Raw genomic sequence first — 27,500 nt, forward strand, 5'->3', positions numbered from 1 at the left:
CCCCATGGCTGTTAATGTCACTGGTTTGAGTCAGCATTGTTGTGTTATAAGAACACATCTTTGATTACCAAATGTAAATTTGAGCAAAGGAAGTCCTGATCATGACTTTTTATTCCTAGGCTACCTGTTACAGCACTTGGCATCATCGTCAGTAATGTAAAAATGCATATTGCTGTGAATACTAGATAAACATTTAGAAATGAGTAATTACTCAATTTTTTTAAATTATTTTCAGTGATTCACAGATTTGTTCCTTAATTCATCTTCATCCTGATCAAGGTTGCAGTGGATCCAGAGTGTATCCCAGGACTCATCATTGTGCATCATGTGGGAACACACCCTGTATGAGTCAAAAATACACAAAGCACCATACACACACATTTACATGGAAAGGAAATTTTAGTGTAGCCAATCCACCTACCAGCATGTCTTTCAGAGGGGGGAGGAAACCAGAGAACCCAGAAGAAATCCATGCAGAGACCAGGGGAACATGTGGACCTCTACGCCTGAGCTCAGAATCAAACTGGACCGCCACTGAGAAAACATGCCATGTACGCTATCCGTTATCACCCAAATGAGGCTGGGTTCCCTTTTGAGTCTGGTTCCTCTCCAGGTTTCTTCCTCATGTCATCTGAGGGAGTTTCTCCTTGCCACCATCACCACAGGTTTGCTCATCAGGGATAAATTAGGGATAAAATTAGCTCATGTTTCAAGCCTTAAATTTTCTGCAAAGCTGCTTTGCTTTGTGGATCGGGTGGCAGCCAAAGGCAGAGACCCTGGCGTACGGATCCCTGGCTGACAAAACTGGCTTTTGGGACATGGAATGTCACCTCTCTGGTGGGAAAGGAGCCTGAACTTGTGTGTGAGGTTGAGCGGTACCAACTAGATATAGTTGGGCTCACCTCAACGCATAGCTTGGGCTCTGGAACCAATTTCCTGGAGAGTTGGACTCTTCTATGCTGGAGTTGCCAAGGGTGAGCAGCGCCAGGCAGGGGTGGGGCTATTGGTAGCCCCCCAGTTCGGCGTGCTAACATTGGAGTTCTCCCCAGTGAATGACAGGGTCTTTTCCCTGCGCCTTCAGGTCGGGGAACAGTCTCTGATGCCCCTTTTCCACCAAAGCAGTTCCAGGGCTGGTTCGGGGCCAGTGCTTAGTTTGGAACCGGGTTTTCTGTTTCCACTGACAAAGAACTGGCTCTGGGGCCAGAAAAACCGGTTCCAGGCTAGCACCAACTCTTTACTGGGCCAGAGGGAAGAACCACTTACGTCAGTGAGGGGGCGGAGTTATTAAGACCAACAACAATAGCAAGACCGCGAAAGGTCGCCATTTTTAAGTGATGAGAAGCAGCAGCTGTACAAACACAGTCATCCATTATTGTTGTTGCTGCTTCTTCTCCGTGTTGTTGTTGTTGCTTCGATGTTCGCGCCAAGGTTTATGCAAACGCAGTGACATAACTGATGTATACAGTGACGTAACTGACGTATACAGCGATGTAATGACGTGGCTCCCCTTAGCACCCTGAGCTATGGAAAAGCAAACTGGTTCTCAGCTGGCTCGCAAGTTGAACAAGTTGTGAACCAACACCAGCACTGGCCCCAAACCAGCCCTGGAACTGATTTGGTGGAAAAGGGGTATGACTGTCATTTGTGCTTATGCACCAAATGGTAGTTCAGAGTACCCAGCCTTCTTGAAGTCCTTGAGTGGAGTGCTAGACGGTGCACCACGAGAGGACTCCATTGTTTTACTGGGGGACTTCAACGCTCATGTGGGGAATGACGGTGAGACCTGGAGGGGTGTGATTGGGAGGAACGGCCTGCCCAATCTGAACCTGAGTGGTGTTCAGTTGTTGGACTTCTGTGCCATGCATGGTTTGGCCATAACGAACACCATGTTTGAGCATAAGGGTGTCCATAAGTGCACGTGGCATGAGGACACCCTAGGCTGTAGATCGATGATTGATTGACTTTGTAGTCGTTTCATCTGATCTACGACCGTATGTCTTGGACACTTGGGTGAAGAGAGAAGCAGAGCTGTCAACTGATCACTACCTGGTGGTGAGCTGGATCAGATGGTGGGGGAGGAGGCTGGACAGACCTGGTAGGCCCAAACGTGTAGTGAGGGTATGCTGGGAATGTCTAGCGGAGGCTCCCATCCTTTGGATCTTCAACTGCCACATCCAGCAGAGCTTCAACTGCATACTGGGAGAGGATGGGGACATTGAGTCCGAGTGGACCATGTTCCGCACCTCCACTGCTGAGGCAGCCGTGCAGAGCTGCGGCTGCAAGGTTGTTGGTGCCTGTCGTGGCGGTAATCCCTGAACCCGGTGGTGGAGACCTGCAGTGAGGGGAGCCATCAAGCTGAAGGAGTCCTATCGGGCTTGGTTAGCCTGTGGGTCTCCAGAGGCAGCTGACAGATACTGATGGGCCAAGTGGAACGTGGCTCTGGTGGTCACTGAAGCAAAAACTTGGGTGTGGGAGGAGTTCAGTGAGGCCATGGAAAGTGACTGACTTTCAGTTGGCCTCGAAGAGATTCTGGCAAACCGTCCGGCAGCTCAGGAAGGGGAACCAGTGCTCTGTCTCTACTGGTTACAGCGAGGATGGTATGCTGTTGACCTCAACTGGGGACATCGTCTGACAGTGGAAGGAATACTTTTGAGGATCTCCTCAATTCCACCTTCATGTTGTCCGAAGAGGACACGGAGTCTGAGGGTGCTTGGGAGGACTCGCCTATCATGGGGCTGAGGTTGCTGAGGAGATTAAAAAGCTCCTCGGTGGCCAGGCTCTGGGGGTGGATGAGATTCGTCCTGAGTTCCTGAAGGCACTAGATGTTGTTGGGCTGTCTTGGCTGACATGCCTTTTTAACATTGCATGGAGGTTGGGGACAGTGCTTCTGGATTGGCAGACTGGGGTGGTGGTCCCCCTTTTTAAAAAGGGGGACCGAAGAGTGTGTTCCAACTATAGGGGATCACATTTCTCAGCCTCCCTGGGAAAGCCTATGCTGGGGTGCTGGAGAGGAGAGTCTGGTTGATAGTTGAACCTTGGATTCAGGAGGAACAATGCAGTTTTTGTCCTGGTTATGGAACACTGGACCAGCTCTTTACCCTTGCAAGGGTACTGGAGGGTGCATGGGAGTTTGCCCAACCGGTCTACATGTGTTTTGTGGACCTGGAGAAGGCTTACGACCGTGTCCCTCATGGTGCCCTGTGGGGGTGCTTTGGGAGTATGGGGTTCAGGGCCCACTACTGCGGGCCATTTGGACCCTGTATGACCGGAACAGGAGTTTGGATCTCATTGCTGGCAGTAAGTCGGACTCATTCCCGGTGCATGTGGGACTCTGCCAGGGCTGCCCTTTGTCACCGGTTCTGTTCATAACTTTTATGGACAGAATTTCTAGGCCCAGCCAAGAAGCAGAGGGTGTCCAGTTTGGTGGCAGCAGGATCACGTCTCTGCTTTTTGCGGATGATGTGGTTCTGTTGGCTTCATCAGTCTGTGACTTACAGCATGCGCTGGGATGGTTTGCAGCGGACTGCAAAGCAGCTGGGATGAGGATCAGCACCTCCAAGTCTGTGGCCATGGCGCTCAGCCGGAAATGGGCCGAGTGCTTACTCTGGGTTGGGGGGAGTTGCTACCTAAAGTGGAGGAGTTTAAGTATCTTGGGATTTTGTTCACGAGTGAGGGTAAAGGGGAGCAGGAGTTGGACAGACGGATCACGGCACCATCAGCAGTGACGCGGACGCTAAACTGGTCTGTTGTGGTAAAGAGAGAGCTGAGCTTAAAGTGCATATTCTGGACCAATTTCGTGTTTTGTTTTTATATGAAAGTATGTCCCTTTACACACTCATACAGAAGGGTAATTTTGCACAAGGCCATCTGTCTACAGCAGAAAAAAATAAAATAACAAAACGCGTCTGGAAAAGTCCCGAGGGAGTCTGGAGCCAGATTTGTGACGTTACCTGTGGAAGCGTCAGCAGGCTGTGCGAGCTTTGCACGGTTTCAGTGCACAGCCTGTGTAGACCAAGCGCTCCCATTTCTCTCTCATTGTCCGGTCTTTTGGAAAACAATGAGTACTAATCCCATCAAGCTTGGTATTGGTACACCCTCCTATGATACATCTGTTAACCATTTTAATAATTACGCGATCATTGTTGTCATTATATATTCTCTTATGTATTTATTCCAGCTGTAATTCTGTGGTGCCTTAGCTCTGAGCTACTGTATAATCCCAGCTAGGCTATGTTTTTAAGTTTATTACTAGCTATGCCTGTAAAGCACTTTGGGTCAACTCCTGTTGTTTTTAAAATGTGCTATATAAATAAATTGACTTGACTTGATAATTATGCGATAACGTTGAAGGAATTTGCAGAAAACCACCAGGTCGTTTTCTCATAAACAAACCAGCGCTGACATAGGATTCAGAGGGAGGTGTCCCGCATGCGACGTCACAAAAATCAATGTCTCATCTCATTATCTCTAGCCGCTTTATCCTTCTACAGGGTCGCAGGCAAGCTGGAGCCTATCCCAGCTGACTACGGGCGAAAGGCAGGGTACACCCTGGACAAGTCGCCAGATCATCACAGGGCTGACACATAGACACAGACAACCATTCACACTCACATTCACACCTACGGTCAATTTAGAGTCACCAGTTAACCTAACCTGCATGTCTTTGGACTGTGGGGGAAACCGGAGCACCTGGAGGAAACCCACGCGGACACGGGGAGAACATGCAAACTCCACACAGAAAGGCCCTCGCCGGCCCCGGGGCTCGAACCCAGGACCTTCTTGCTGTGAGGCGACAGCGCTAACCACTACACCACCGTGCCGCCCGAAAATCAATGTTTGCCGGGAAATTCAAATGGCAAGTTTTTTCAGAGGCGGACCAATTCACCTCAAATGGCTTGATTTCAACTGAATTTTTCTGGTATTGCGCAAGGTAAAAAAAATTGCAGAGAATGCAGAATGTTACAGATATTTGACCAAAGTTTAATATAAAATAGGAGAATTACATTGATCTTGCTCCTGAATTCACCCGTGATATGCACTTTAAAAGGTAAAGCTCTCAATTTACTTGTCCATCTATGTTCCCACTCTCACCTACGGTCACGAGCTATGGGTAGTGACCGAAAGAATGAGATCGCGGATACAAGTGGTAGAAATGAGTTTTCTCCGCAGGGTGGCTGGGCTCTCCCTTAGAGACAGGGTGAGAAGCTTGGTCATTTGGGAGAGACTCAGAGTAGACCCGCTGCTCCTCCACATCGAAAGGAGTCAGTTGAGGTGGTTTGGGCACCTTGTTAGGATGCCCCCGGATGCCTCACCAGGGAGGTTTTCTGGGCATGCCCCACCGGAAGGAGACTCCAGGGCAGACCCAGGACATGCTGGAGAGATTACATCTCTTGGCTGGCCTGGGAACGCCTCGGTATTCCCCCAGAAGAGCTGGTGGAGGTGGCTGGGGAGAGGGAAGTCTGGGCTGCTCTTCTTAGGCTGCTACCCCTGTGACCCGGATCCAGATAACCGGTAGAAGATGGACGGATGCTTTGCGACAATGTCTGATGTTAAAAGCGACTTGACTATTTATACTGAGGTCTATTAAAACTAGTTTTATATTCGAGTGTGGTTCAAGTTAGTCCAAAACTCATTTGTTTCACTTGTCTTCCAGTGTACACAATTATGTCGTATGTGTTATTTCTCTTTTATGTAATTTTATAGACTATTATGCTTTAGTCATCACTCTTCTTGCCAGTTCTTTGTAATCTTGACACCTTAATCATAGCTCAGTGTCTCAAACAGTGATGCCTGACACTCCTCTACATTCTTGGTATTTGGTGATATTTTTCTTCTTCTTTAGTGTTCTGCTGAATGGTAGGTCCAGCTCTGACATCCATCAGAGTTTCTCGGGAAGAATTACAGTTATGGTTTCCCGTTGCCTTCTACTGGATTATTATAGAGGTTTTGTCCTCTCAATCATTAACACACACACCCACACACATCTATGGACAATTTAGAGCCGCCAATTAACCTAACCGCATGTCTTTGGACTGTGGAGGAAACCCAAGTAGACACAGGGTGAACATGCAAACTCCACACAGAAAGCCATCCGTGATTGGCAGAAGAGAGCAACTGGACCCGCCCGAAGACTCCTGAAAACGTCCCGCCTCCCATCCGAAAGGCCCCCCCAGCCCCGCCCGACCAATAGGGAGCACCAAGCATCCATCCTCCCATGGATCACCACAGAATCCGAACCAGAATGCCGACGGCCGCACTGCAGGCGGATGACAAAAGATGCCACAGACACCCACCTCCGTTCAGTGATGGCCATTCCAGGCCGACAAAAATGAACGATACCCTCCAGCCAAGACGTCCGCCAGCCCTCCGGAAGTCCTCCCGCACCAGTCGAAGGGATCCCATCCCAAAGCGCGTAGAAACACATCTGCGAAGAATCTCAGTCATCCAGGCACATAGCAATCCGTGATTGGCAGAAGAGAGCAACTGGACCCGGTCAATCACGGATTGCTATGTGCCTGGATGACTGAGATTCTTCACAGATGTGTTTCCATACAGAAAGGCCCCCCACCGACCGCTGGGCTCGAACCCAGAACCTTCTTGCTGTAAGGTGATAGTACTAACTACTACATCACTGTGCCATACCACCATTTGGTGGTATTACTGAATGAAAAAAGAAACAGTTGTGGGGATTTATTTTCTTCCTCCTGCACAAGCTTAAACTGAGATGCTGTTGTTTTCAGTGGGGCTGAGCATTTAAAGCAGATGCAAATGATTCCACGTCCTCAGGTTTAACACAGAGTCAAAGCACCTCAGTCAGAGCCAGTTCCCTCAACTCCATTATTTCACTATTGACTATGTGAAATACTGTATGTGTATTTACACTGAATATGCAGGAGGTGCCAAAAAAAAAGCACAATACTGCTAATCCTATGTTTCACTTCAATTCTTGAATAATTGTTTGTTTGTTTGTTTGTTTCAACGTTTGATAGGCTGCTGCAACGACACACTTAATACTCTGGGTAGTGCTCATTCCTTAATCACTTGTTTAAAAAAAAAGTGCAAAAGTTTTCGTCCCCATTCACTTCCCCTTGGAACAATCCAAGTACTCTACTCGAGGGGTGTAAAGTTTTACATCGCAGGTTTTACACCCAGAGAAAAACACAAAACTCAAACACTTCATAGTTACTTTATTAGTGTCGTGTTTTGTATCAATTTTAAATATGTTTTCGGATGAAATTTTACTCAGCATGGACTGGTAGTTCTGTTTGCCTTTCACATCATGCTTGTATACAAAGAACATGGACGTTACCAAGTTGAAGTCAGTAGGGAAAGTGCGTTGGGCTGAATTAGGACGTTACCTACTAACTGCGAGCCGGTTATTCGGCATCCTTCGGGGAATCGAACCTTCCAAATGGAGCTGTTACAGCAGAGATAGAGCGAATAATCACACTACCCAGTTCACTCGGTGAGACAAGGTGCCTGCGTTTATCAGTTAGTCTGAGCTTTAACTAGTTAATGAGTCAAGAAATGAACTATTTGGTTCACGTCAGCGAGCGATAGTTAGCTCAGTGGTGATGCTAAGCTAGCATAGCCGAGCTGTTTAATCCGCTTGGCCGCCCACCTGAGTGAGGTAAACCAGCTCTCTAAATAACCTCCTCTGACTTGGTTACGTTTGAGCTCGATACTTGTTGTGTTTGTAAATCATAAATTGGTGTTCTTTTGCATTTAATAGACTAATTGTAGTGGCTTGTTACTGACATTGCTAATTTAGCTAAGCCAATCTCCTCAATGCTAGCTAAGCGAGTTCACGCAACATTTTCCATCGGCCTGCGTTGGTCATAAAGCAGCAGCTTCTGACTCACTGAGACACTTTAATGTTTAACAGTTATGAATTGGTACTAATTGCGTGTGTGGTGTTAATAATATAATCTCCCTGGATAAACAGTTCTTGCATGAGTAGTTTGTCTGTAACCTAACTGAGCTAGTTAGCTCCAGCTAGCGTCATTAGCAGTGTTTTTCAGATTAAGTTAACTACAAGATAATTAATGGAAAGTGTAGAGTGGTCTAGTATTAGTCTCATGACTCGTCCAGGCTAACTCATGAACTTTTCTCAGCCTGGGATGATGCTGTGTATGTATCCACTACATATAATCCTTATGATTACATTTCAGATTTAGTTTATTAGCATAATTCAGCTAGTCACACATTTTTAAGCATCTAAGATTGTTATAGATGGTCACGTGGAAATACGTAAGCTTCTGTTAGAGATGCTGCTTGTTGTTGTTGTTGAGGCGTGCTTGTGTCCTGTCTGTACTAAACCTCAGAGTTTCCTCGCCCTCTTTCCGAATCACGGACGGAATTCTTAAAAAAAGAAAAATTCGGAACGTGCCACGTTCACGAGTACTGTTGTGAGCACAAAGATCGGGCATAGCTTAAAACAGTGTGTTGCGCATGCGTGACTGTTTTGTATAGAATATCGCTTGACCCCGTATTTGTATCTCCACCAACATGGCCGACATCCGGATGTCTCTGCGAACATCACTTTTCCTAGCTACTAGTTAGTTTAAAATCGCAGTTAACTAGATTTAACTCGACCTGAGTGATCCTAAAGGTGAGTGTGAACTATTGATCGTGGGTGATTTTTTATTTTTTAATCTATCAGTTTCATTCCGCATGTTAGATTTGGCACAGTTTTACACCGGATGCTCTTCCTGACACAGCCCTCTCCAACTGATCCGGGCTTGGGATCGGCACCAAGAGTATGCTTATGCAACCCCAGTGGCAAAGGCGGAGGTGGCGGAGTTGAGGATGTTAAGGTTTGCGAAGGGAGGTTGGACAGGATAAGGAATGAGCACATCAGAGGGACAGCACATGTGGAGAGCTTGGGAGTTAAGCTAAGAGAGATGAGACTGAAGGCCAATTTATGCTGACAACCCAGTCCTCGCAGACGGTGTCGCAGACAGTGTCTGCGTAGCCCCCCCACCTTCGCAGACGCTCTGCGCGCACCTCCCAAAAATTGTGACCACCGCAGAAGCCTCGCAGACAGCGCCGCAGACAAGAGGGCTCTGATTGGTCCGCTGTACACGCACTTCCGCTTCTCTACTTTCCCGGTTTGGTTTGCTTTCACGACCGGCATTTTTAAAAACACGAGCGAAGATGGAGCAGCATGAAGAGCGGTTGATTGAGGAAGTACGGACATCTATACGACTCCAGTTCTAGTCATTATAAAAAAAAAAAAAGTTCTAGTCATTATAAGTAACCGGAGGATAAACACTCCACTAACCACACCCACCAACTACTCCTAGCGACTTCGCGCCCCCTTGCATTGTGCCGGTGAATAACATCGCGCACGCCTATTATCCCCGCTCAACAATAAATTACAACTGTCTGCGAAAAGCTATCTGCGAAAGCCTTGTCGCAAGAGCATGCAGAGGCCTTGAGATGGTCTGGGCACATCCTGAGAAGAGATGCAGAGCATGTTGGAAGGAGAATGTTGAGGATGGAGCTGCCAGGCACATGAAAACGAGGAAGGCCAAAGAGGAGATGAAAGTGGCAGGTGTGGTAGAGAAGGATGCAGAAAACAGGGAGCAATGGAGACAATAGATCTGCTGTGGCGACCCCTAATCGGGAGCAGCCAGAAGAAGAATCTATCAGTGTCATAAAGCCACAGACCTCCACTTGACCCCTGCTGTGTAAACCACTACAGTGAAATGGATTTAAAGGGGAACTGAAGGCAATTTTTATAATTTCACATTTTATTAAATATAGGGTGGCACGGTGGTGTAGTGGTTAGCGCTGTTGCCTCACAGCAAGAAGGTCCGGGTTCGAGCCCCGTGGCCAGCGAGGGCCTTTCTGTGCGGAGTTTGCATGTTCTCCCCGTGTCCGCGTGGGTTTCCTCCGGGTGCTCCGGTTTCCCCCACAGTCCAAAGACATGCAGGTTAGGTTAACTGGTGACTCTAAATTGACCGTAGGTGTGAATGTGAGTGTGAATGGTTGTCTGTGTCTATGTGTCAGCCCTGTGATGACCTGGCGACTTGTCCAGGGTGTACCCCGCCTTTCACCCGTAGTCAGCTGGGATAGGCTCCAGCTTGCCTGCGACCCTGTAGAACAGGATAAAGCGGCTAGAGATAATGGGATGAGATTAAATATAGGAATGCATTTCTGACAGCTATTTTGTCACCGCTATAGCAAGTTATGAGTATTTGAAATATCCTATGTAATATATCAGTCCATATGTCAAAGCAATGGCACGAGATTCGCTGAGACCTGTGCAAGACTTTGTAGGACAGAAGTAAAACATACAGCAGAAATCAAAGTGACCAACATTTACCAACGTTGTCAAAAGACGCACATGCGTGCGCCCTCCTTCGGATGCTGACGTAATCAAGCTGAAAGTTTTCCATGTCCGAAATCGCTCACTATATAGCAAGGACGCCATCTTGGAGTGCTGTCCAAAACCTTAGTGAGGATTATTTACACTCTATATAGTGCACTCAAAGTATCCCACAATGCATCACAAAAAGTAATGTACAACCGATGCTCACTAACCAAAGTAATGTATCTCATCATGCATTGCGGTCATGCTGAAAGAAATCAAATTAAAAGTCTCAAATTTGATTTAATAAAAGGCAGCGGCAAAGAAGAACGCATTCAGCCTTGATTTAAAAAAAAAAAACTGAAAGACTTTGTGTTGATTAATGTGGGAAATATGCTCAGCATATTTTTTTTTTTTCATTTAACCAATGGTTTGAAGTCATATGGAATAATTGATGAAGCTGGCAAATCTTGAAATGAATCTAAATTGGAATGATATGGTGATCTGGCCGCTATGTAAACAGTTTTCAAAATGACGGCGCTGACGCTTCACGTTTGAAGTCTCGTGAAGATCATGCGGATAAGCAACGCCTACCGTGGTCCATACGAACTCCGTTCAACATGGCTAAAAACCGAAAAGGCCGATAAGTGTAATAGAATATGCCAGTACAAGTCACGATATAAGGTTATTCAATTACGTTTTCGGTTTTATTAACACGTTAATTAAGAAATAAAGCAAGTTTAAAAATGACTTGAGTTCCCCTTTAACATTTGTGCTGCTGTTACTCAACATCATAACGGTGACAGGTTTTGCTTGCTAGGACGTCGGAAAGATGATCTGATGCAGGTTTTCTCTTTCTGCTCATTGTTGTGTGAGGTGGATACAGTATCGTCTGTCAGCATCAGAGCCACTTGAAGCTGTTTCCACTGTAACATGAGATGTGTGCTCGGTCACTGTGGTCATAGCGAGAACACACACAGAGCTGGGGTTCAGGATCACATCAAGTCATCTAACATTGTTATAGATGCTCACGTGGAAGTGGGGAAGATAATGTTATAATCTCATCACTAATGCAGTGACTCAGTTGCGCTTGTGTGTTGGATTAAATTGTTTATAAATGATTTGTGTTTGGCCTCTGACGAGGGTTGTTTGTGTTAGTTTTTGTCACTGCTTGTGTTGATTAACACCATCACCCTGAGGACCGCGTTTATTTTTAGCCATTTTGTATACATCTCTTGGATATCTGATTGTGTTTTAACCAAAGGTACGAATGAAGGTTTAATAACTTGTATCAAGTTATCAGGTGTGTTGCAGTTTAGTTGTTGTTGTTAACGTTTAACGTGAGACTTTCATGTGTAAAACTCTTGATAGAAGCACAGAGTTTATAATAGTTAGTCTTGTGCAGCATTGTTAAAGAAGGAAGGAAGATAGTGGTTTTTTTTTTTTTTTAAATGTACACTCCTTTCTGTGTTCATATTGAAGATTGAGACTCAGTACATTGCTCTAACTGATGACGACCCAGTGCAACAGCCTGGGGAAGTTTTAGGCACTAGAGAACATGGTGTATTTGAAGAAAGTGTGGTTATAAAGGGAAGTATCCTCCACGTGATTACAGTAACGTTTGCATGAAAGCTCAGATCACGGGTGGAGCTCAGCTGAAGATGAGCTTTATGTGCAAAAGGCACCGAGTTGTCATGAATGTGATGGGGATTAATTAGGAAACAAACCTGTGAAAATCAAACACTTTTTAGTTTTTACAGAGTTTTTGTAAATAATCCTTGTCATGTCTTTATAAATTAAACTACCTAATCTGTTTAGGTTAGGTAAAGTTGTTAGTTATGGTGTGGGAGAGGAGAGGAGAGGAGAGAAGAAAAGAAAACGAGGTGAGGGGTAATGGTATTGGAAGAGTAAGTAAGGTAGAAACAGTTACTGAGATACCGTAATTCCAAAGTCTCGGCACCACAGCACTTAATTATCTGCCTGCTCCATTGGCTAGTCTGCTTTTGCTCTTTGTGTACTTTAAACGGAAACAACGTCTTTTGCGCAAGAGAGACAGGGCAGTTCGAGTTCATGTGTGTAAGAAGAGCTCTTGCATTCAGGTTTGTTCTGAAGTGATGCAGCCTACAGATGGCACTTTAAAGAAGGAACGCCCATAGCGGCCATTTCAAGGGGCACTATAAGCTAAAATGATGAGCCTTTTCTTCTAGGGACCCTCTCAGTGGCTGTCCAAAAGGTTCAACTAAGGGACACTTTGCTCCTGAGATCCTCTGCACTGTTGAACCTACTACTCTGAATTAAAAAAGGCCATGATTTATTGCTCACTTGGGGACAGCCTTCAGCTTGTGTGTTTTTTGTATTTGTTTGCATTTTTTGTAAATTTCTTGACAGGAACTAGATGTGGGAACAGATTCTCAGGTTAAGTCGGTCTCTTACTAAAGTGCAGTATTGATTTTGTTTACATGTCTGTGATTGTGCTACAGAAGAGCACTGGTTTCAACCTAAAAAAACGTTTAGTGTTTTCCAAATTGTGGCTACTTTTTTACCCTTTCAAAAAAGGACCTGAGAAGTAGTAGGGCATAGTCATGATGACTTTAGCGCAGGCCTCAACCATAAGCATCGCGTCTTTTGTTCGAAGATATTCCTGTCTGCGATTTGATCCAAGGCCTGAGTTGTGTAGAAATTTCTGCACAACTCAGGCCTTGGGTCAAATCGCAGATGGGGATGTCTCCGAACAAAAGATGCATCTTACTTCAGAACAAACCTGAATGTAATGAGCGTTTGACTCATTTTATGAGTTCTTGGGGTAGAAATGTACTGGTCTAGACTGTTCATGAAAATTTTAGTAACTAAAAGTCGCGTTCACGGAGGCAGACTGCTTGGCAGCAGCTCAGTATCGCATGAAAACCTGGCAACATTGATCAAGTGTCTATGTTGTTGGCGATGCGTTGGCTTTCACACTAGAAATGTAAGGTGCCACATGTGTCCTGGAGTCACCTCCGCAAGTGGTCTGATAGACTTTTAAAATGTATTTGACTGACCATGATGTTTTTAGTGCAGTCCACGTCCAATTACGAGAGACGAGTGTTGATACCAGATCTGAACAGAGACTGTGATTGATCAGAAGAGATTTTCTTGTTTTATGCCATGATGTTGGTTCAGCTCACAGCACCCTCATACCCAGTCTGAGCTCTGAATGGTGCAGTGTCCGACTACTTTCTGTCTTTGTCTTTTTCTTCCTTCCTTCACACTAATGATGCTTCTGTGAAGAATGTAGCCATCTTTAGGGCCAACTGGTATAGCCATATTGGGAGACTTTATCGTGTGAACTGCGGGTACAAAAACCTAGTAACAATAAAATGGATGGGACTATGCAAAGCTTTAAGTGAAGGAAGGAGGAGGCTGGTTTGTACTTTACTCGAGATGACACAGGAACACGTTGTAACTGACAGAGAATAGGTGCAATATGAGTTGAGTACTTTGTGTGGACTCTAGCAGCAGAATGTCGAATCAATTGTAGTTTAATGTTTTTTTTTGACAGATATAGTAGATATACAGATAATAAAATGGTTAACATTTTAGGATTAAGTTAAATGAAACCACATGCTATTTTCTTTTTTTTTCTTCCCCCCCCCCCATATAGGGGCCGAACCTTCTCTGGCCATGGGTGACACAGAGCTGGAGCTTTCCCCTTCCCATCTGGAGGAGCTGCAGAAGAGTCCATCGGCCTCGTCCACCTCCACTACCTCGTCTCTCTCCCTGCCCTCCTCGCCGTCCTCTGGCCCACGGCCTCTGACCAGCTCCAGCCCTAGTGTCAGCGAAGGCCTGCCTGCTTCTAGCCCTCCGCTGGATGTTATATCAGAGGGTGTTGGTGAGCTGAGTCTGGTTATTGATACTGAAGTAGCCAAGAAAGCCTGCCAGGAGGTGCTGCAGAAGGTCAAGTTTCTCAAAGGTGATGGAGATACAGCTTTGCCCACTGCTGAGCCTCACCTGGTGAATGGAACTGAACACTCTGAGCTCTCGGACGGGGATGGTACTGGATCAGGGAAGCCTCCGAAGATCACAGAGGAGGAGGAGGTGCCAGCAGTGGGCACAGTGAAGAGCGCTCGCCGGCGTCACAAAAACAACTCATCCAAGCAGTCATGGCTTCTGCGCTTGTTCGAATCCAAGCTGTTTGACATTTCCATGGCAATTTCATACCTGTATAACTCAAAGGAGCCAGGTGTGCAGGCCTACATTGGCAATCGGCTCTTCAGTTTCCGAGACGAGGATGTGGACTTCTATCTGCCACAGCTGCTCAACATGTACATCCACATGGACGAGGATGTGGGTGACGCCATTAAGCCATATGTGGTGCACCGCTGCCGCCAGAGCATTGGCTTCTCACTGCAGTGTGCCTGGCTGCTCGGTGCTTATTCATCTGATATGCACATTTCCACACAGAGGCACTCACGTGGCACCAAACTACGTAGGCTCATCCTGTCTGACGAGCTGAAGCCGACCGGTCAGCGTGCTCGGCTCCACCAGCAGCAGAACCACATCCTTGGCCCAAACGTGAACGAACACGGCCTCTCGCCCTCAAAGCGCACTCATCAGCGCTCCAAGTCAGACGCTACCGCCAGCATCAGTCTCAGCAGCAACCTCAAAAGAACAGCCAGCAACCCGAAAGTGGAAAGCAGCCAGGATGAGGTGAGGAGTCAGAATTCGTGAGTGGGTGACACTGCTGCTTGAAATAGCTACATCTTAATTATTCTTTGATCACTGTGTGTGTGTCTCAATGGGCAGGTTTCCATTAATGTGCTTAATGCGTAATTTGAAATCACGAACTTTAAAAAAAAAAAACCTCCATTTTAAAAAAACAAACTGTATATGCTCACAAGGTGTTTTTTCAGATGAGTCGACAAAGCAGTATTTGCAAAATTAAAATGGAAACATGTATATTTTGCTGTAAATCACATAGATGCTATCAAAATCATGGTGCCCACACTTATCAGGTCTTGGTGATCCATCTCCATGTTTAATTGGAACAACTATCGCGAGAGGAAAAAACTCAGATTTCAGTTCACTAATCGCATAACGTCACAAAATGGAGAAACGGACCATTTGTGATTTTTGTCGACCCTCCCTTTTTTCTTTTTTTCTTTGTTCAAAACTGCAATGGAAACCTGCCTAATGTTTTGAATATGTAATTTCACTTTTCATTTGCGTGTGTGTGGCCATCCAAATAAAGGAATCGGACACAAACTAATGAGTAGCCTTGCATCCTCAGATGTAGAGGTCAAGATTTGGCATCCAGATTTTTCAGTTCATTAAAGATTCCAAGCCCCTGAGACGCCTTTCTAATGAGTGACCCTTTGAGTCCTTTTTCTAACATTGATGTCCAAATAGTCACTGCCATAGTCAGATTCTTTTTGCTGTTTTTTTTTTTTTTTTTTAATGCTCATTCGTATAATCAAATTTTATTAAAAAATAATTCTTCAAGGTGTGGAGACCTAGATGTCTAAGACACAATGCACAGGGTCTGGCTATACAAGAAAAGATCCCTGAAATAAGTGACGGTATTCACATAATCACAGTCCTTTGTTCTTTATTTTGAATAGAAGTGAAAACTAATATGGCTGAATTTCTTTTCTTTCTATAATGCATCTTGTGGCCTCCCACAGGCATCTTATAATCATCATAATCAGTGGGCATAATTATCTTTTTCCCTTCACTTTCAGATGCTCTTCTCTTTTATTAGCCTGTTTATGTTGCTATAGCAACACTGGTGTCCCTATTCATGCACGACTGCAGCTGTAGTGATTTGGATGAGGATTAGTAGTGTTATGAAAGTTTTTGCTATGAATCTGTATCAGTTTATAGCCCTAAGCAGTGTTTCCCCAACAGGGCCCTGTGCGCGCACACATGCACATTTTAAGGTCTGGGGGAAAAAAACCCTCCAGAAGTGCAGACACTAAAGGCCTCTGCATGCTCTTGTGACAAGGCTTTCGCAGATGGCTTTTCGCAGACAGTTGTAATTTATCGTTGAGCGGGGGAATAGGCGTGCGCGATGTTATTCACTGGCACAACGCAAGGGGGCGCGAAGTCGCTAGGAGTAGTTGGTGGGTGTGGTTAGTGGAGTGTTTATCCTCCGGTTACTTATAATGACTAGAACTTTTTTTTTTTTTTTATAATGACTAGAACTGGAGTCGTATAGATGTCCGTACTTCCTCAATCAACCGCTCTTCATGCTGCTCCATCTTCGCTCGTGTTTTTAAAAATACCGGTCGTGAAAACAAAACAAACCGGGAAAGTAGGGAAGCGGAAGTGCGTGTACAGCGGGTAGAGTGGACCAATCAGAGCCCTCTTGTCTGCGAGGCTTCTGCGGTGGTCACAATTTTTGGGAGGTGCGCGCAGAGCATCTGCGAAGGTGGGGGGGCTACGCAGACACTGTCTGCGACACCGTCTGCGAGGACTGGGTTGTCAGCATAAATTGACCTTAAGACCGTGTGGAAAGAGCGCCTGCTCAAAAACAGGAGAGTGTGCAGGCACTAGGACCATGCAGAAACATCACCTGCTCAAGCTGCCAGTTCTCTGTCTGCTTCGCTCTCTTCTTGTATGCTCAAAATTGATTAAAACTATTCGATTCAAACAATATTTAGCAATGTCGGAACCCCCAAGTGGCAAAAGATGGAGGGCCTAAGACTTTTTTTTTTTTTCCCCCCCAAACAAGGTGCGAGTGATGTCTTCAGACACACTCTGTATTAAGTTAGCTAACGTTATGTTATGAATGTTCATAGTTGGATCATGTTGGAATATGATATCACTTTGTAAACATCAAGTTAGCTAGCCATAGAATAAGACTTATTTTTTAAATGTTTCAAACGAGGCGGCATGGTGGTGTAGTGGTTAGCACTGTCGCCTCACAGCAAGAAGGTCCGGGTTTGAGCCCCGTGGCTGACGAGGGCCTTTCTGTGTGGAGTTTGCATGTTCTCCCCGTGTCCGCGTGGGTTTCCTCCGGGTGCTCCGGTTTCCCCCACAGTCCAAAGACATGCAGGTTAGGTTAACTGGTGACTCTAAGGCCCTGTCCACACGGCAACGGATTCAGGTGAATCCGATACAATTGTTTATCGTTTCGGCCTGGCGTCCACACGGCACCGGCGTTTTGGGTGCCCAAAACGTAATCTTTTTGAGAACGGGTTCCAGAGTGGAAAGATCTGGCAACGTTGCCGTTGCGAAGTCGTCTGGATGAGTAGAACGGACTTGTTTACGATGACGTCACAACCACATGACTGTGAGTGCTTCACGCCGGGTAGAAGTGTAACGAACTCGATGCGAGTTGTCAACAAATCCTATAACTTGGTTCATGAAACGCGCTTACAAAATATTTTCACTGTGAATATTTATTGTGTAATGGTGCAAAGAGAGAGAGAGAGAGAGAGAGAGAGAGAGACTCTGCCCTTAGGGCAGAGTCAATCCCGCCAGCAAAAATGGGGAAAAAAAGGAGCGATCTCACCTCTTCAGATGTTGGTTTAAGTCCTACAATACATTCCTCAAAAAGGGCATAGAAGAACAAATTAATCCATCAACGTGTAGCATTCAATTTATTCCGGACCATTAAAGACGCCGCCTTCCGCGTAGAATCATGCGTCATCCTCGCCGCCATATTGGATGGGTCAAAGCGGAGAATAAAGATGCCTCATTCATGTGCTGCGTTTAACTGTACCAACAGGTTTGCCGTCCAAACGAGATCACATGGGATTACCTTTCACAGGTGAGACTGGAAAAATACTTTTCATTGTATTTGGTCATTATAATGTAATTTTACGAACAGATTTTTCTGACTTTGTGGCTAATATGAAGTCTCGCGCATAATAGTTTATGCGCATGCGTCCTTACTACTTCTATTGTTCTGGTGTCTCCGAAGGGACCGTCTTACAGCACCCCTAGAGGTGTGGCATGTGTATTGCATCGTTTTCAGCAAGCGTTGCGTTGCCATATGGACCTGATATTTTACTGATCGTTGCCCATTTGGACGCGATATTTTTTTAAATAACATCTCGTTGCCGTTGTCGTGTGGATGTAGCCTAAATTGACCATAGGTGTGAATGTGAGTGTGAATGGTTATGTGTCAGCCCTGTGATGACCTGGCGACTTGTCCAGGGTGTACTCCGCCTCTCACCCATAGTCACCTGGGATAGGCTCCAGCTTGCCTGCGACCCTGTAGAACAGGATAAAGCGGCTAGAGATAATTAGATGAGGGGTATGATAGGCTGTGGTACAGATGGGTGACAAATTTGAGCCAAAATGGAGTGTCTTAGTAATGAGGTCACCGTGAGTCTCCAGAATACCTTCAGCGCTCCCTGCCAAGTCTGTGGAACTGTACTGGAAGGATGAACTTTCCACCAAGATATTCCCTCATTTATATACAACCTTTTATTTAATCAGGTAATTTAATTGAGATCAATATTTCTTTTGTAAACACAGACCTGAGTACAGCAGATAGACCTCTGGTAAGGGTATCTGAAAAACTTAAGCCCTTTTGAGCATTTGTGCCTGTGTTTTGTCCCCCACTACCTTTGAAATCAAAATTCCACCCGAATCGAATGCTACCAGCTCTCCTGCTGAAACTGCATCCCCTCAGCACAGGACTCGCCATGGGATCAGTGGCTTCGATCCAACTTGGATCAAAAAGAGAGTTCTATTGTAAAAATTGTTCCAAATTAAATGTGAAGACTTAAATATGACTCCTTTTAACTGTTTGCTCAGGTCCAAATGCTCTGTAATAGGAGCCGCAGGGAGGGGTCCTGCAGGTGACCATCCTCATCCAGGCCCCCCCACCACCACCCTACACACACAACCAGTAAACTCGGGGAAACACTGCTAAGGATAAATATAGAGAGAAAAATAACACCTTGAGGCATTGTGAAAATTGGATCTTTGTTAAACCTCATATTTAGATAGTGAATGCATGAAAAGCAGCAGAGCTTCTCAGTTTAGTATGTACTAGACTACGTTCAGACTGCACCCTGAAACGACCCATATCCGATTTTTTTTGCCCATATGCGACCTGTATCCGATTTGTTATTGACAATCTGAACGACACAGATCCGATTTTTTTTCACATGCGACCCAGGCCGCTTGGATATGTGGGCCTAATTCTGATGCATATCCGTTATTTTCACATGCGACTGCAGTCTGACCGGACAGGTCGCATTCATGCGACCTACACGTCATCAACAAGAGACAAACGTCACTCTTCTGCGTTGGCTAATCCCGCCTCTTTGGTGGAAAACAACAATATTTGTACAGTTTTCAGAATTTAAATAGACTTTTATAGAATTGATCAAGCTAATGGTGGATTTGGTAGGGACCTGGATGTTGATCTGTTAGCCTGATTAAATAAAACAGTTTCTATAACTGATTTATAACTTAAACCATCCTGTATTACAAGATTATAAGATTGTTCTGGAAATTTCCAGTAATTTGACACCTTCGGTCTCATTAGTCTGCTGCCCACATTAATCAGATTATTGTGTGAGTTCCGCCGCCGCCACAAAAACCACATCGCCAGGTCTCGCTTCATCTCCATGCTTTACTTGCAAACTTGAAGAGTGCGCTTTTTTTTTTGTTTGTTTGTTTACGTATTACGTAGATGTGCTTATTATGTGTCAATTTGCGCATGCGGGACACTTTTGGGTCGTTTTCCGTTCATATTGGAGATCGCATACAAGTCTCATTATAATTGGTAATGTGAACAGCCTAACAAAAAAATCGGATTTCACAACAAATCGCATATGGGTCGTTTCAGGTTGCAGTCTGAACGTAGTGCTAGTCATCAGTTCTGTTTTGGCTCTGATATATGGGTGTCTTTTTATATAGAGGACTATGTAAGTAAAACTGAGATTGGCGTAAGGAATAGTTATGTATACAGTTTAATAGAGTGCCACACCTAGATCAAGCATTGCTTTGTAGCACTGAAATGTTTGAGGAAATCGGAATATTTTTTCTTAACTCTGCTTAGACGCTGGTTCTAGCAGTAACGTGAGTATTAATGCATTCTTAATATACGTTATTTCTATGGTAACAGGTTATACACAGGGACTTCTGCGGCAGATGGTCCACATAATCAAATATTAATAAGGCATGGATTTTAAAAATGTTGTTTAACGTAGTAGAGCCTATAATTGTTGTGATGTTTTAGGAGACATTTATTTAACATCTATGGAAGGAGTCCCTGCTGTAAGTTTCCTAGCTCAGGATAGTCTTCAGGACATCGGAGTTTATGCTTTCCAGAGAATGTCGGTTTATTGCAACGATAACATAAGTGAGAATGGGAACTAACAGGTCTCTTGGATGTTCCACAACATTAAATCTTACCGTAATATGTGCAACGTGTGGCATTTGTCCACCTGCCGCATCAGACCCTGCGACATGCATTATCATCATCATATGATGGCACGGTGTGTTGTGTGTTATTCCTTATACAATGACCAAATTCAGTTCACTGCTGCAAGATGTTTTCATTTGAACTGTTCCGGGTTTGTCTGTGAGCAGCAATAACCATGGTCATATTTATGCCAAAGTTTTGCTTTAACCAAAACACTTTGGCTCCACCCACATTTTGTTTTGTAAGCTTGCTTATGATTGGTGAAATAGTCTGTTCTGTAGAGAGTTCAAGCCTGAATCTAGGTCAGAAATCAGTATGCCAGCCCATTGGGTGCAGAATGAGTGAGACGTCCCATAAAGGAGCATTATGATAAGGGACAAACACCATATAGCTGTGTTAGCGTGTTGCTCACAAATGTCCAGGCTGACGGTGGCTCCCTGAGCAGAGATTACGGTTTAATCTCGAGGAGTTTGGACTCGTCTCTTGTGTCTGATGAATCACAGCCGCTGCCTAACCAAAAAGAGATAAGCTTTTGTAAACGGGCCGAAAGCAGCACTTGGCTAGAAAGTCTTCTCTGTAATTTTGTGCTCGTTCGGCGCTCAGCATTTTTTCCATCCTGTGTTGGAGAGCTCACAGCCAGTGTCATATGAAGGATCAGATGATCAGTTTGTGTGTTCTTAGGATAAGATATCCTGGGCTTTTTCTAATGTGTGTTGAGCTTTGTTCTTTCCACTTCATTGGGTTTTTTTTTTTGGTGTGGACCCCCCCCAAAATTCTCATTTTTAATGCACAATTTCATAAAGTCTGGGCTGATTGATTGATTAGTTCTCTACATTCCTAACTGACTGGAAAGTGATAAGGATTCTGGTTATTGCAGTAGGTGTCATGGCAGCATTAAACAGTTAAAACAAGCTGGTCCGCCCCACCCCCACACACACGCGCACAATATACAGAGATGTTCATGGCTATTACTATGATTTATCATTTTAAAGGAACAGTCCACCGTACTTCCATAATGAAATATGCTCTTATCTGAATTGAGACAAGCTGCTCCGTACCTCTCCGAGCTTTGCGCGACCTCCCAGTCAGTCAGACGCGCTGTCACTCCTGTTAGCAATGTAGCTAGGCTCAGTATGGCCAACGGTATTTTTTGGGGCTGTAGTTAGATGCGACCAAACTCTTCCGCGTTTTTCCTGTTTACATAGGTTTATATGACCAGTGATATGAAACAAGTTCAGTTACACAAATTGAAACGTAGCGATTTTCTATGCTATGGAAAGTCCACACTATAATGACAGGCGTACAAAAGGCCTCTGCATGCTCTTGCGACAAGGCTTTCGCAGATAGCTTTTCGCAGACAGTTGTAATTTATTGTTGAGCGGGGAGTAATAGGCGTGCGTGATGTTATTCACCGGCACAACGCAAGGGGGCGCGAAGTCGCTAGGAGTAGTTGGTGGGTGTGGTTAGTGGAGTGTTTATCCTCCGGTTACTTATAATGACTAGAACTTTTTTTTTTTTATAATGACTAGAACTGGAGTTGTATAGATGTACGTACTTCCTCAATCAACTGCTCTTCATGCTGCTCCATCTTCGCTCGTGTTTTTAAAAATGCCGGTCGTGAAAACAAAACAAACCGGGAAAGTAGGGAAGCGGAAGTGCGTGTACAGCGGATGTAGAGTGGACCAATCAGAGCCCTCTTGTCTGCGAGGCTTCTGCGGTGGTCACAATTTTTGGGAGGTGCGCGCAGAGCGTCTGCGAAGGTGGGGGGGCTACGTAGACACTGTCTGCGACGCTATCTGCGAGGGCTGGGTTGTCAGCATAAATTGGCCTTTACACCTTGTGCGCGCTTCGGCAGCGCATTGATACAGAGCTCAGATATGAATGCGCTGCCGAAGTGCGCAGAAGGTGTTAGTACGCCTGTCATTATAGTGCAGACTTTCCATAGCATAGAAAATCGCTACGTTTCAATTTGTGTAACTGAACTTGTTTCATGTCACTGGTCATATAAACCTATGTAAACAGGAAAAACGTGGAAGAGTTTGGTCGCATCTAACTACAGCCCCAAAAAATACCATTGGCCATACTGAGCCTAGCTACATTGCTAACAGGAGTGACAGCGCGTCTGACTGCGTCTGACTGACTGGGAGGTTGCGCAAAGCTCGGAGAGGTACGGAGCAGCTTGTCTCAATTCAGATAAGAGCATATTTCATTATGGAAGTACGGTGGACTGTTCCTTTAAAGCCTTTTGCTTTAGCCCATTGTGTAAAACGACTATTTGATATGACTGATGAGAGCTGCAAAAGAATAGATGAATGAGAGACAAATGTAAAGGGGAAAAAACCTCCTTCAGCACTGTATTTTGTCTTGAAAGTCAGATTGTCTTTAACTAGTGGAAAATTTGTCTTGTTTTATGATCTGCACTTTTATTACATGTTAATCAAGAAGCGTAGTGGTGATTTAAGTTTCCGGTATATTGCTGCAGAATGTAACCCACAGAGCAGTCGGCTGAAACCAGATGTACATTGTGTTTTTGTTGTGACCGCAAATATTTTGTTTGTTTATTTGATTAGTTTGGCATTTCCATGTAATTGTTAGTGTCGTGTGTTAGCATACAAATTCTGCTGTTCATGTGGATGGGGGGGGAAGGCAGATTTTTTTTTTTTTTTAATTTACTTTAAAGGTGCACAGTTTGCCTTTGGAAAGATGTTGCTGCTAAGCTGTGTAAATGGACTGCAGCTGTAGGAGCATGTCTATTCAGTGTCGGAGAAAGAGAGGTTACGATATCAGTGCTGCGTTCATTTATCCGAAGCACTGGCTGTAAAAAGCAGAAACGTGTGGCCCAGAGGCTTTGAGACTTGAGTCATGGACAGATCCATGAAGTTGTGTCTTTAAACATAACCGTGAGCTTTTTGTTTTTGTTTTGCTCTTACCCCCCTCCATCACTCCCCCTGCTCTTGTACCGTAACCCACCCCTCCTTTTCCCAGGATATGAGCTCCAGCTCCGACAGTCTTGAGTTAGAGGCTGGTACCGTAAGTCAACCACTGTCTAATAGCATCCTTCTCTGTGCATTGTGGGATGATGGCTGTTTCTGTTTGCAGTTGGGGTTGGACTCCCAGATTCCTTCAGATGTGTGCCTTTTTAAAATTTGCAAGCATGTCATCTCGAGATCATTGTGCAATTAATACAGTTTATTTTATGTCTGTATCAGGAGGACATTTGTCCAGTGAGAGGTTGTGATCATCTGTGAGCTGACATGCTTGTAAATATCGTCTTTTGTCTTCTCTCTCTCCCCCACCCCACCCCCCCGTTTTCTGCTTAAAATTTGTCATCTATAAAAGCCCAAGCTGCTGATTTTATTTAACAGTGATCATTTAAGGAGCATTAAGGCCTTTTCACACCGAACATGAAGCAACTACGTTTTACAAAAGTGAAAAATTGTTTAATTTTACTTAATACTCTGTCTGCCCACTGCTGTGGGGTTTGTTATCCTTAAATAAATGCATGGGAAAAAAAAAGGCCATTCTGGATTCATCTGGTCAGCGGCAACGTCTGCGCATAAGGGAGCTTGGACTATACGATTACCGTTTTCGTCTCAGACGACGGCAGGTTCAGAGTTCAAAGACCAAATGTATGTTCTAGCAGCATCTCTGCAAAAAATGCACAAACAACCAGGAGAAGATGAACACTGAGCAATGTTTGCCCACATACTTGTAAATATTATGGAGTGCTGAATTAATAGTACGGATGGGTCATGATTTTCAAATATTTGAATTATTTAAAAAAAATTTTTAAATCAAACTGTAATAATGCTGCTATTGTCTTAAATATTTTCCCTTGTTTTTACCAGAACCTGGTAGTAACTAACTTGTTACTACCACTGGAGGATGGTGGAAATGCACCCAAAAGCTGTTTGCGAAACACAATTAAACAACAGAACATGTTACTAGGTGCTGGTAAAATGTGTGGTTAGGTGCTAACAACTGCCATAAAGTGTATAAACTCCTTCAAAAAAATTTACGAAAGCAAGGCCCAGTGTAAACTCTGGGGGTTGAGGGTGGTGGTGCAATCTTCAAAGAATGGTTGGATAGTTCCCAGCCCAGTGAATATTGTGATACATGTAGGACACTTTTTTCGATGGAATAAAAACACTTTTTTTTTTTTTTTTTTTCTCGCGGTCCGGTTTCCATCAAATCCTGTGCTCTGATTGGCTGGCGAGTGGGTCTGTATCCTACGATATGGACCTCTGGCGACTCACAACACAGTAGCGTTTTTGTCAACATTTATTTTTATTATTATTTTTTTTTTAAACAAGATTATCAAAAATCTTGTAAATTTTTGCCAGCATTTCTCAGGAGAATAACATTAATTTTACATCATGGATAGCGATAATGACAGTCTTCACAGCAAAAGCAAGTTTTACTACCCTGAGGAAGACAAAATAAGAGAACATTTCAGGAGAAAGCTAAAAACCTGTAACTTGTTAACGCCAAGCAAAAACATGGCTGAATCCTGAATGACTCAGTTTTGTATAAATAGGGGACTACATAGGCGGCAAAATGTAGTTTTTCCCCTGCCATGGAAGTGCACTTGTATACCGAGGAGGAAGCAATTTGCATTATAGCCGTGAATGAGGATTCAAAATGGTGGCTCGGCTCGGTTTTCCCTTTCGGGCGCTCTCGTTTTCTGTTAGAATTTGGTAAAGAAAAAAATAAATATATTATTTACCACTTTAAGGTCGGTCCGTATGGTGAAATACCGTGACCTCGGCCTTAAATACTGACCTCGGCCCAGAGGGCCTCGGTCAGTACTTTCAAGACCTCGGTCACGGTATTTCATGATACGGACCTCCCAGCTGGTAATGTATTCTATTCCCTTCTAGCGGGTTTCATTCATTTGGTTTGACAGCATCCAATATTGTTAGCATATCGCTTATCCTACGTGTATTACGTTACTCTACCCAGTGGAGAATGAGCGTTGAATATGGTTTATGATATTGCATGGTTGTCAAGACACCATGACATCACAAGTCAGAGACATGAAACTTCCGCGTTAGCGAATGACTGACAAGTTGTAAACAAACATGGCCACCAGGTTTGCATCGTTAAACATGAAAGATTTTGAGAGAATTTTGAAAGAGAAAGATAGATTGAACACCCAAAAGGGATGTTTGTTTATTATTAATAATGTTGGCTGGCTTTTTGTTCATGGTATACCAGATATAGTCCATTCAGCTAGCATGATATTGAACTCGTCTTTGACTTGTTCAATATCATGCTAGGTGAATGGAATATATTTCATATACCACTCAACAGCAGCCAATATTAAGTTTTTTTTTTCGCTTGAAATGCCCATCCCTAATTAATAGCAGCTCAAATTATATAAAACCATAAAATCTCGCACCCTGTCGAAATGCATTTTTGTAGTCGCTATTGGTCAGTCCAGTCTTTGAGTTCTGCTACACATTCTCATGTATTGTCTGGGTAACATCATGACCAGTCTTATCTTGTGGGTTTTCACCAAAATGAAGTCAGCACAGCACAGACCAGATGCATCAGTGTCAGTCTAGATATGCAGGGATAGAAATGTCTGTTAAAATCTTATGACCTTTCTTTTGGTGCATGTGTTTGGTGTGCACAGGCCTTTAGTCTAGACAAAGTCCATAACTAAATGTTTGCTCCGCGTAAAGTCAGTTTGGTTTCCTCAGGCAATTTGGCTGGAAACAGTCGAATAGCTTTAATGGAATCAAACCCATAAATGTGTGAATATCTTCGTAATGCACGGAGTCTGAAACTGGGTCATCTCTCCCCCCCCCCCCCCCCCCCCCCTTTAACTCCACTGTAAAAGTATTTTATGGTTCTTTATATCTAAGAACTTGGCATTGATTTCCTTATGCCAGAATTATTTCCAATCTAATCCTACAGTCAGTAATTTAGTTAAATTACGGATTTTGCATTGAATAGATCTGCCTACATTTATTTTAATTAGTTGTTTTGTTGGGGTCTCTAAGTAAATAAACTCTGCTTCCTTTGTTATTGTTATTCTAACGGTGTATTATTACTTCTATAACGCTATTGCCTTGAAGTCTTGTCTGTTATTCCGGGAAAATGAATCACCATGCAATCATCACACTATTGTACTTGATGATTTGGTTAAATGGGACATACCCGCCTTTGTTTATTTAAGCTTTTGTTAAATCGTGATTTCACCCTCTAGGCAAATGATTTGTGTTGCTTTCTCTACAGCGCCTCTGACATGGTACTCAAATTTATGTCTCTATATTACCTTGGGAGTGGTAAATAACTGTAGATAGCACATATGGAGGAGTTTGATGAGTCTTTCTCCACAAGTGCCATTGTGGAATGGGCTCATTTTTCATCTCATTAATGCTCTCATTCAGGTTGTTCCTTCATATCACACTCGTTGCCACCCTATGGTCAGCTGTTGCTAAAAAGCACTTGTATTTTTTTTTTTCCTTCCTTCATTTGTTTATACCCTCATACTTTTGCTTTAATTTCATATAATGATTATCATGCATGTGTAGTTTGGCCGTCTACATGTTTTGTTTGGTAGCAGTCTCAATTGTCACTCTTGCCAGTAACTCTTGCTTGTAGAACTTGGTCTCCTTGTGTTTTGATGCTGTATTTGTGAAATGCGTACTCAAATTTCAATCTTTCTGTTTCCTCTTTCTTTCCTCACATATTTTTGGCATTCTGCTGTCCTCCTGTCAGCCTGTACGTCTGACTCCTCAGCGTGAGTTCATTAAGTCTCTGATGGGCATTGGGAAAAGACTGGCCACTCTGCCTACCAAGGAGCAGAAG

At 44.2% G+C, this 27,500-nt stretch overlaps 1 protein-coding gene across 4 annotated transcripts in view; it reads left to right on the top strand.

Moving 5' to 3' along the window:
- Window positions 1–7,353: 7,353 nt before the first annotated feature.
- The window catches only part of pi4kb (phosphatidylinositol 4-kinase, catalytic, beta), a 37,777-nt gene continuing 17,630 nt past the window's right edge, over window positions 7,354–27,500 (top strand). Inside the window, exons 1-4 of one of the 4 annotated variants that reach the window (XM_060922370.1) lie at window positions 7,354–7,475; window positions 13,956–15,001; window positions 23,667–23,711; window positions 27,411–27,500. The exon at window positions 27,411–27,500 is cut by the window's right edge and continues 138 nt beyond it. In XM_060922370.1, coding sequence (XP_060778353.1) covers window positions 13,976–15,001; window positions 23,667–23,711; window positions 27,411–27,500 — 1,161 coding nt within the window. In that variant the 5' untranslated portion in view covers window positions 7,354–7,475; window positions 13,956–13,975. The other 3 variants (XM_060922373.1, XM_060922371.1, XM_060922372.1) reach the window with 3 other exon arrangements.

Source organism: Neoarius graeffei, chromosome 5 (genome assembly GCF_027579695.1).
Source record: "Neoarius graeffei isolate fNeoGra1 chromosome 5, fNeoGra1.pri, whole genome shotgun sequence".
NCBI classification, from domain to species: Eukaryota; Metazoa; Chordata; class Actinopteri; order Siluriformes; family Ariidae; genus Neoarius; species Neoarius graeffei.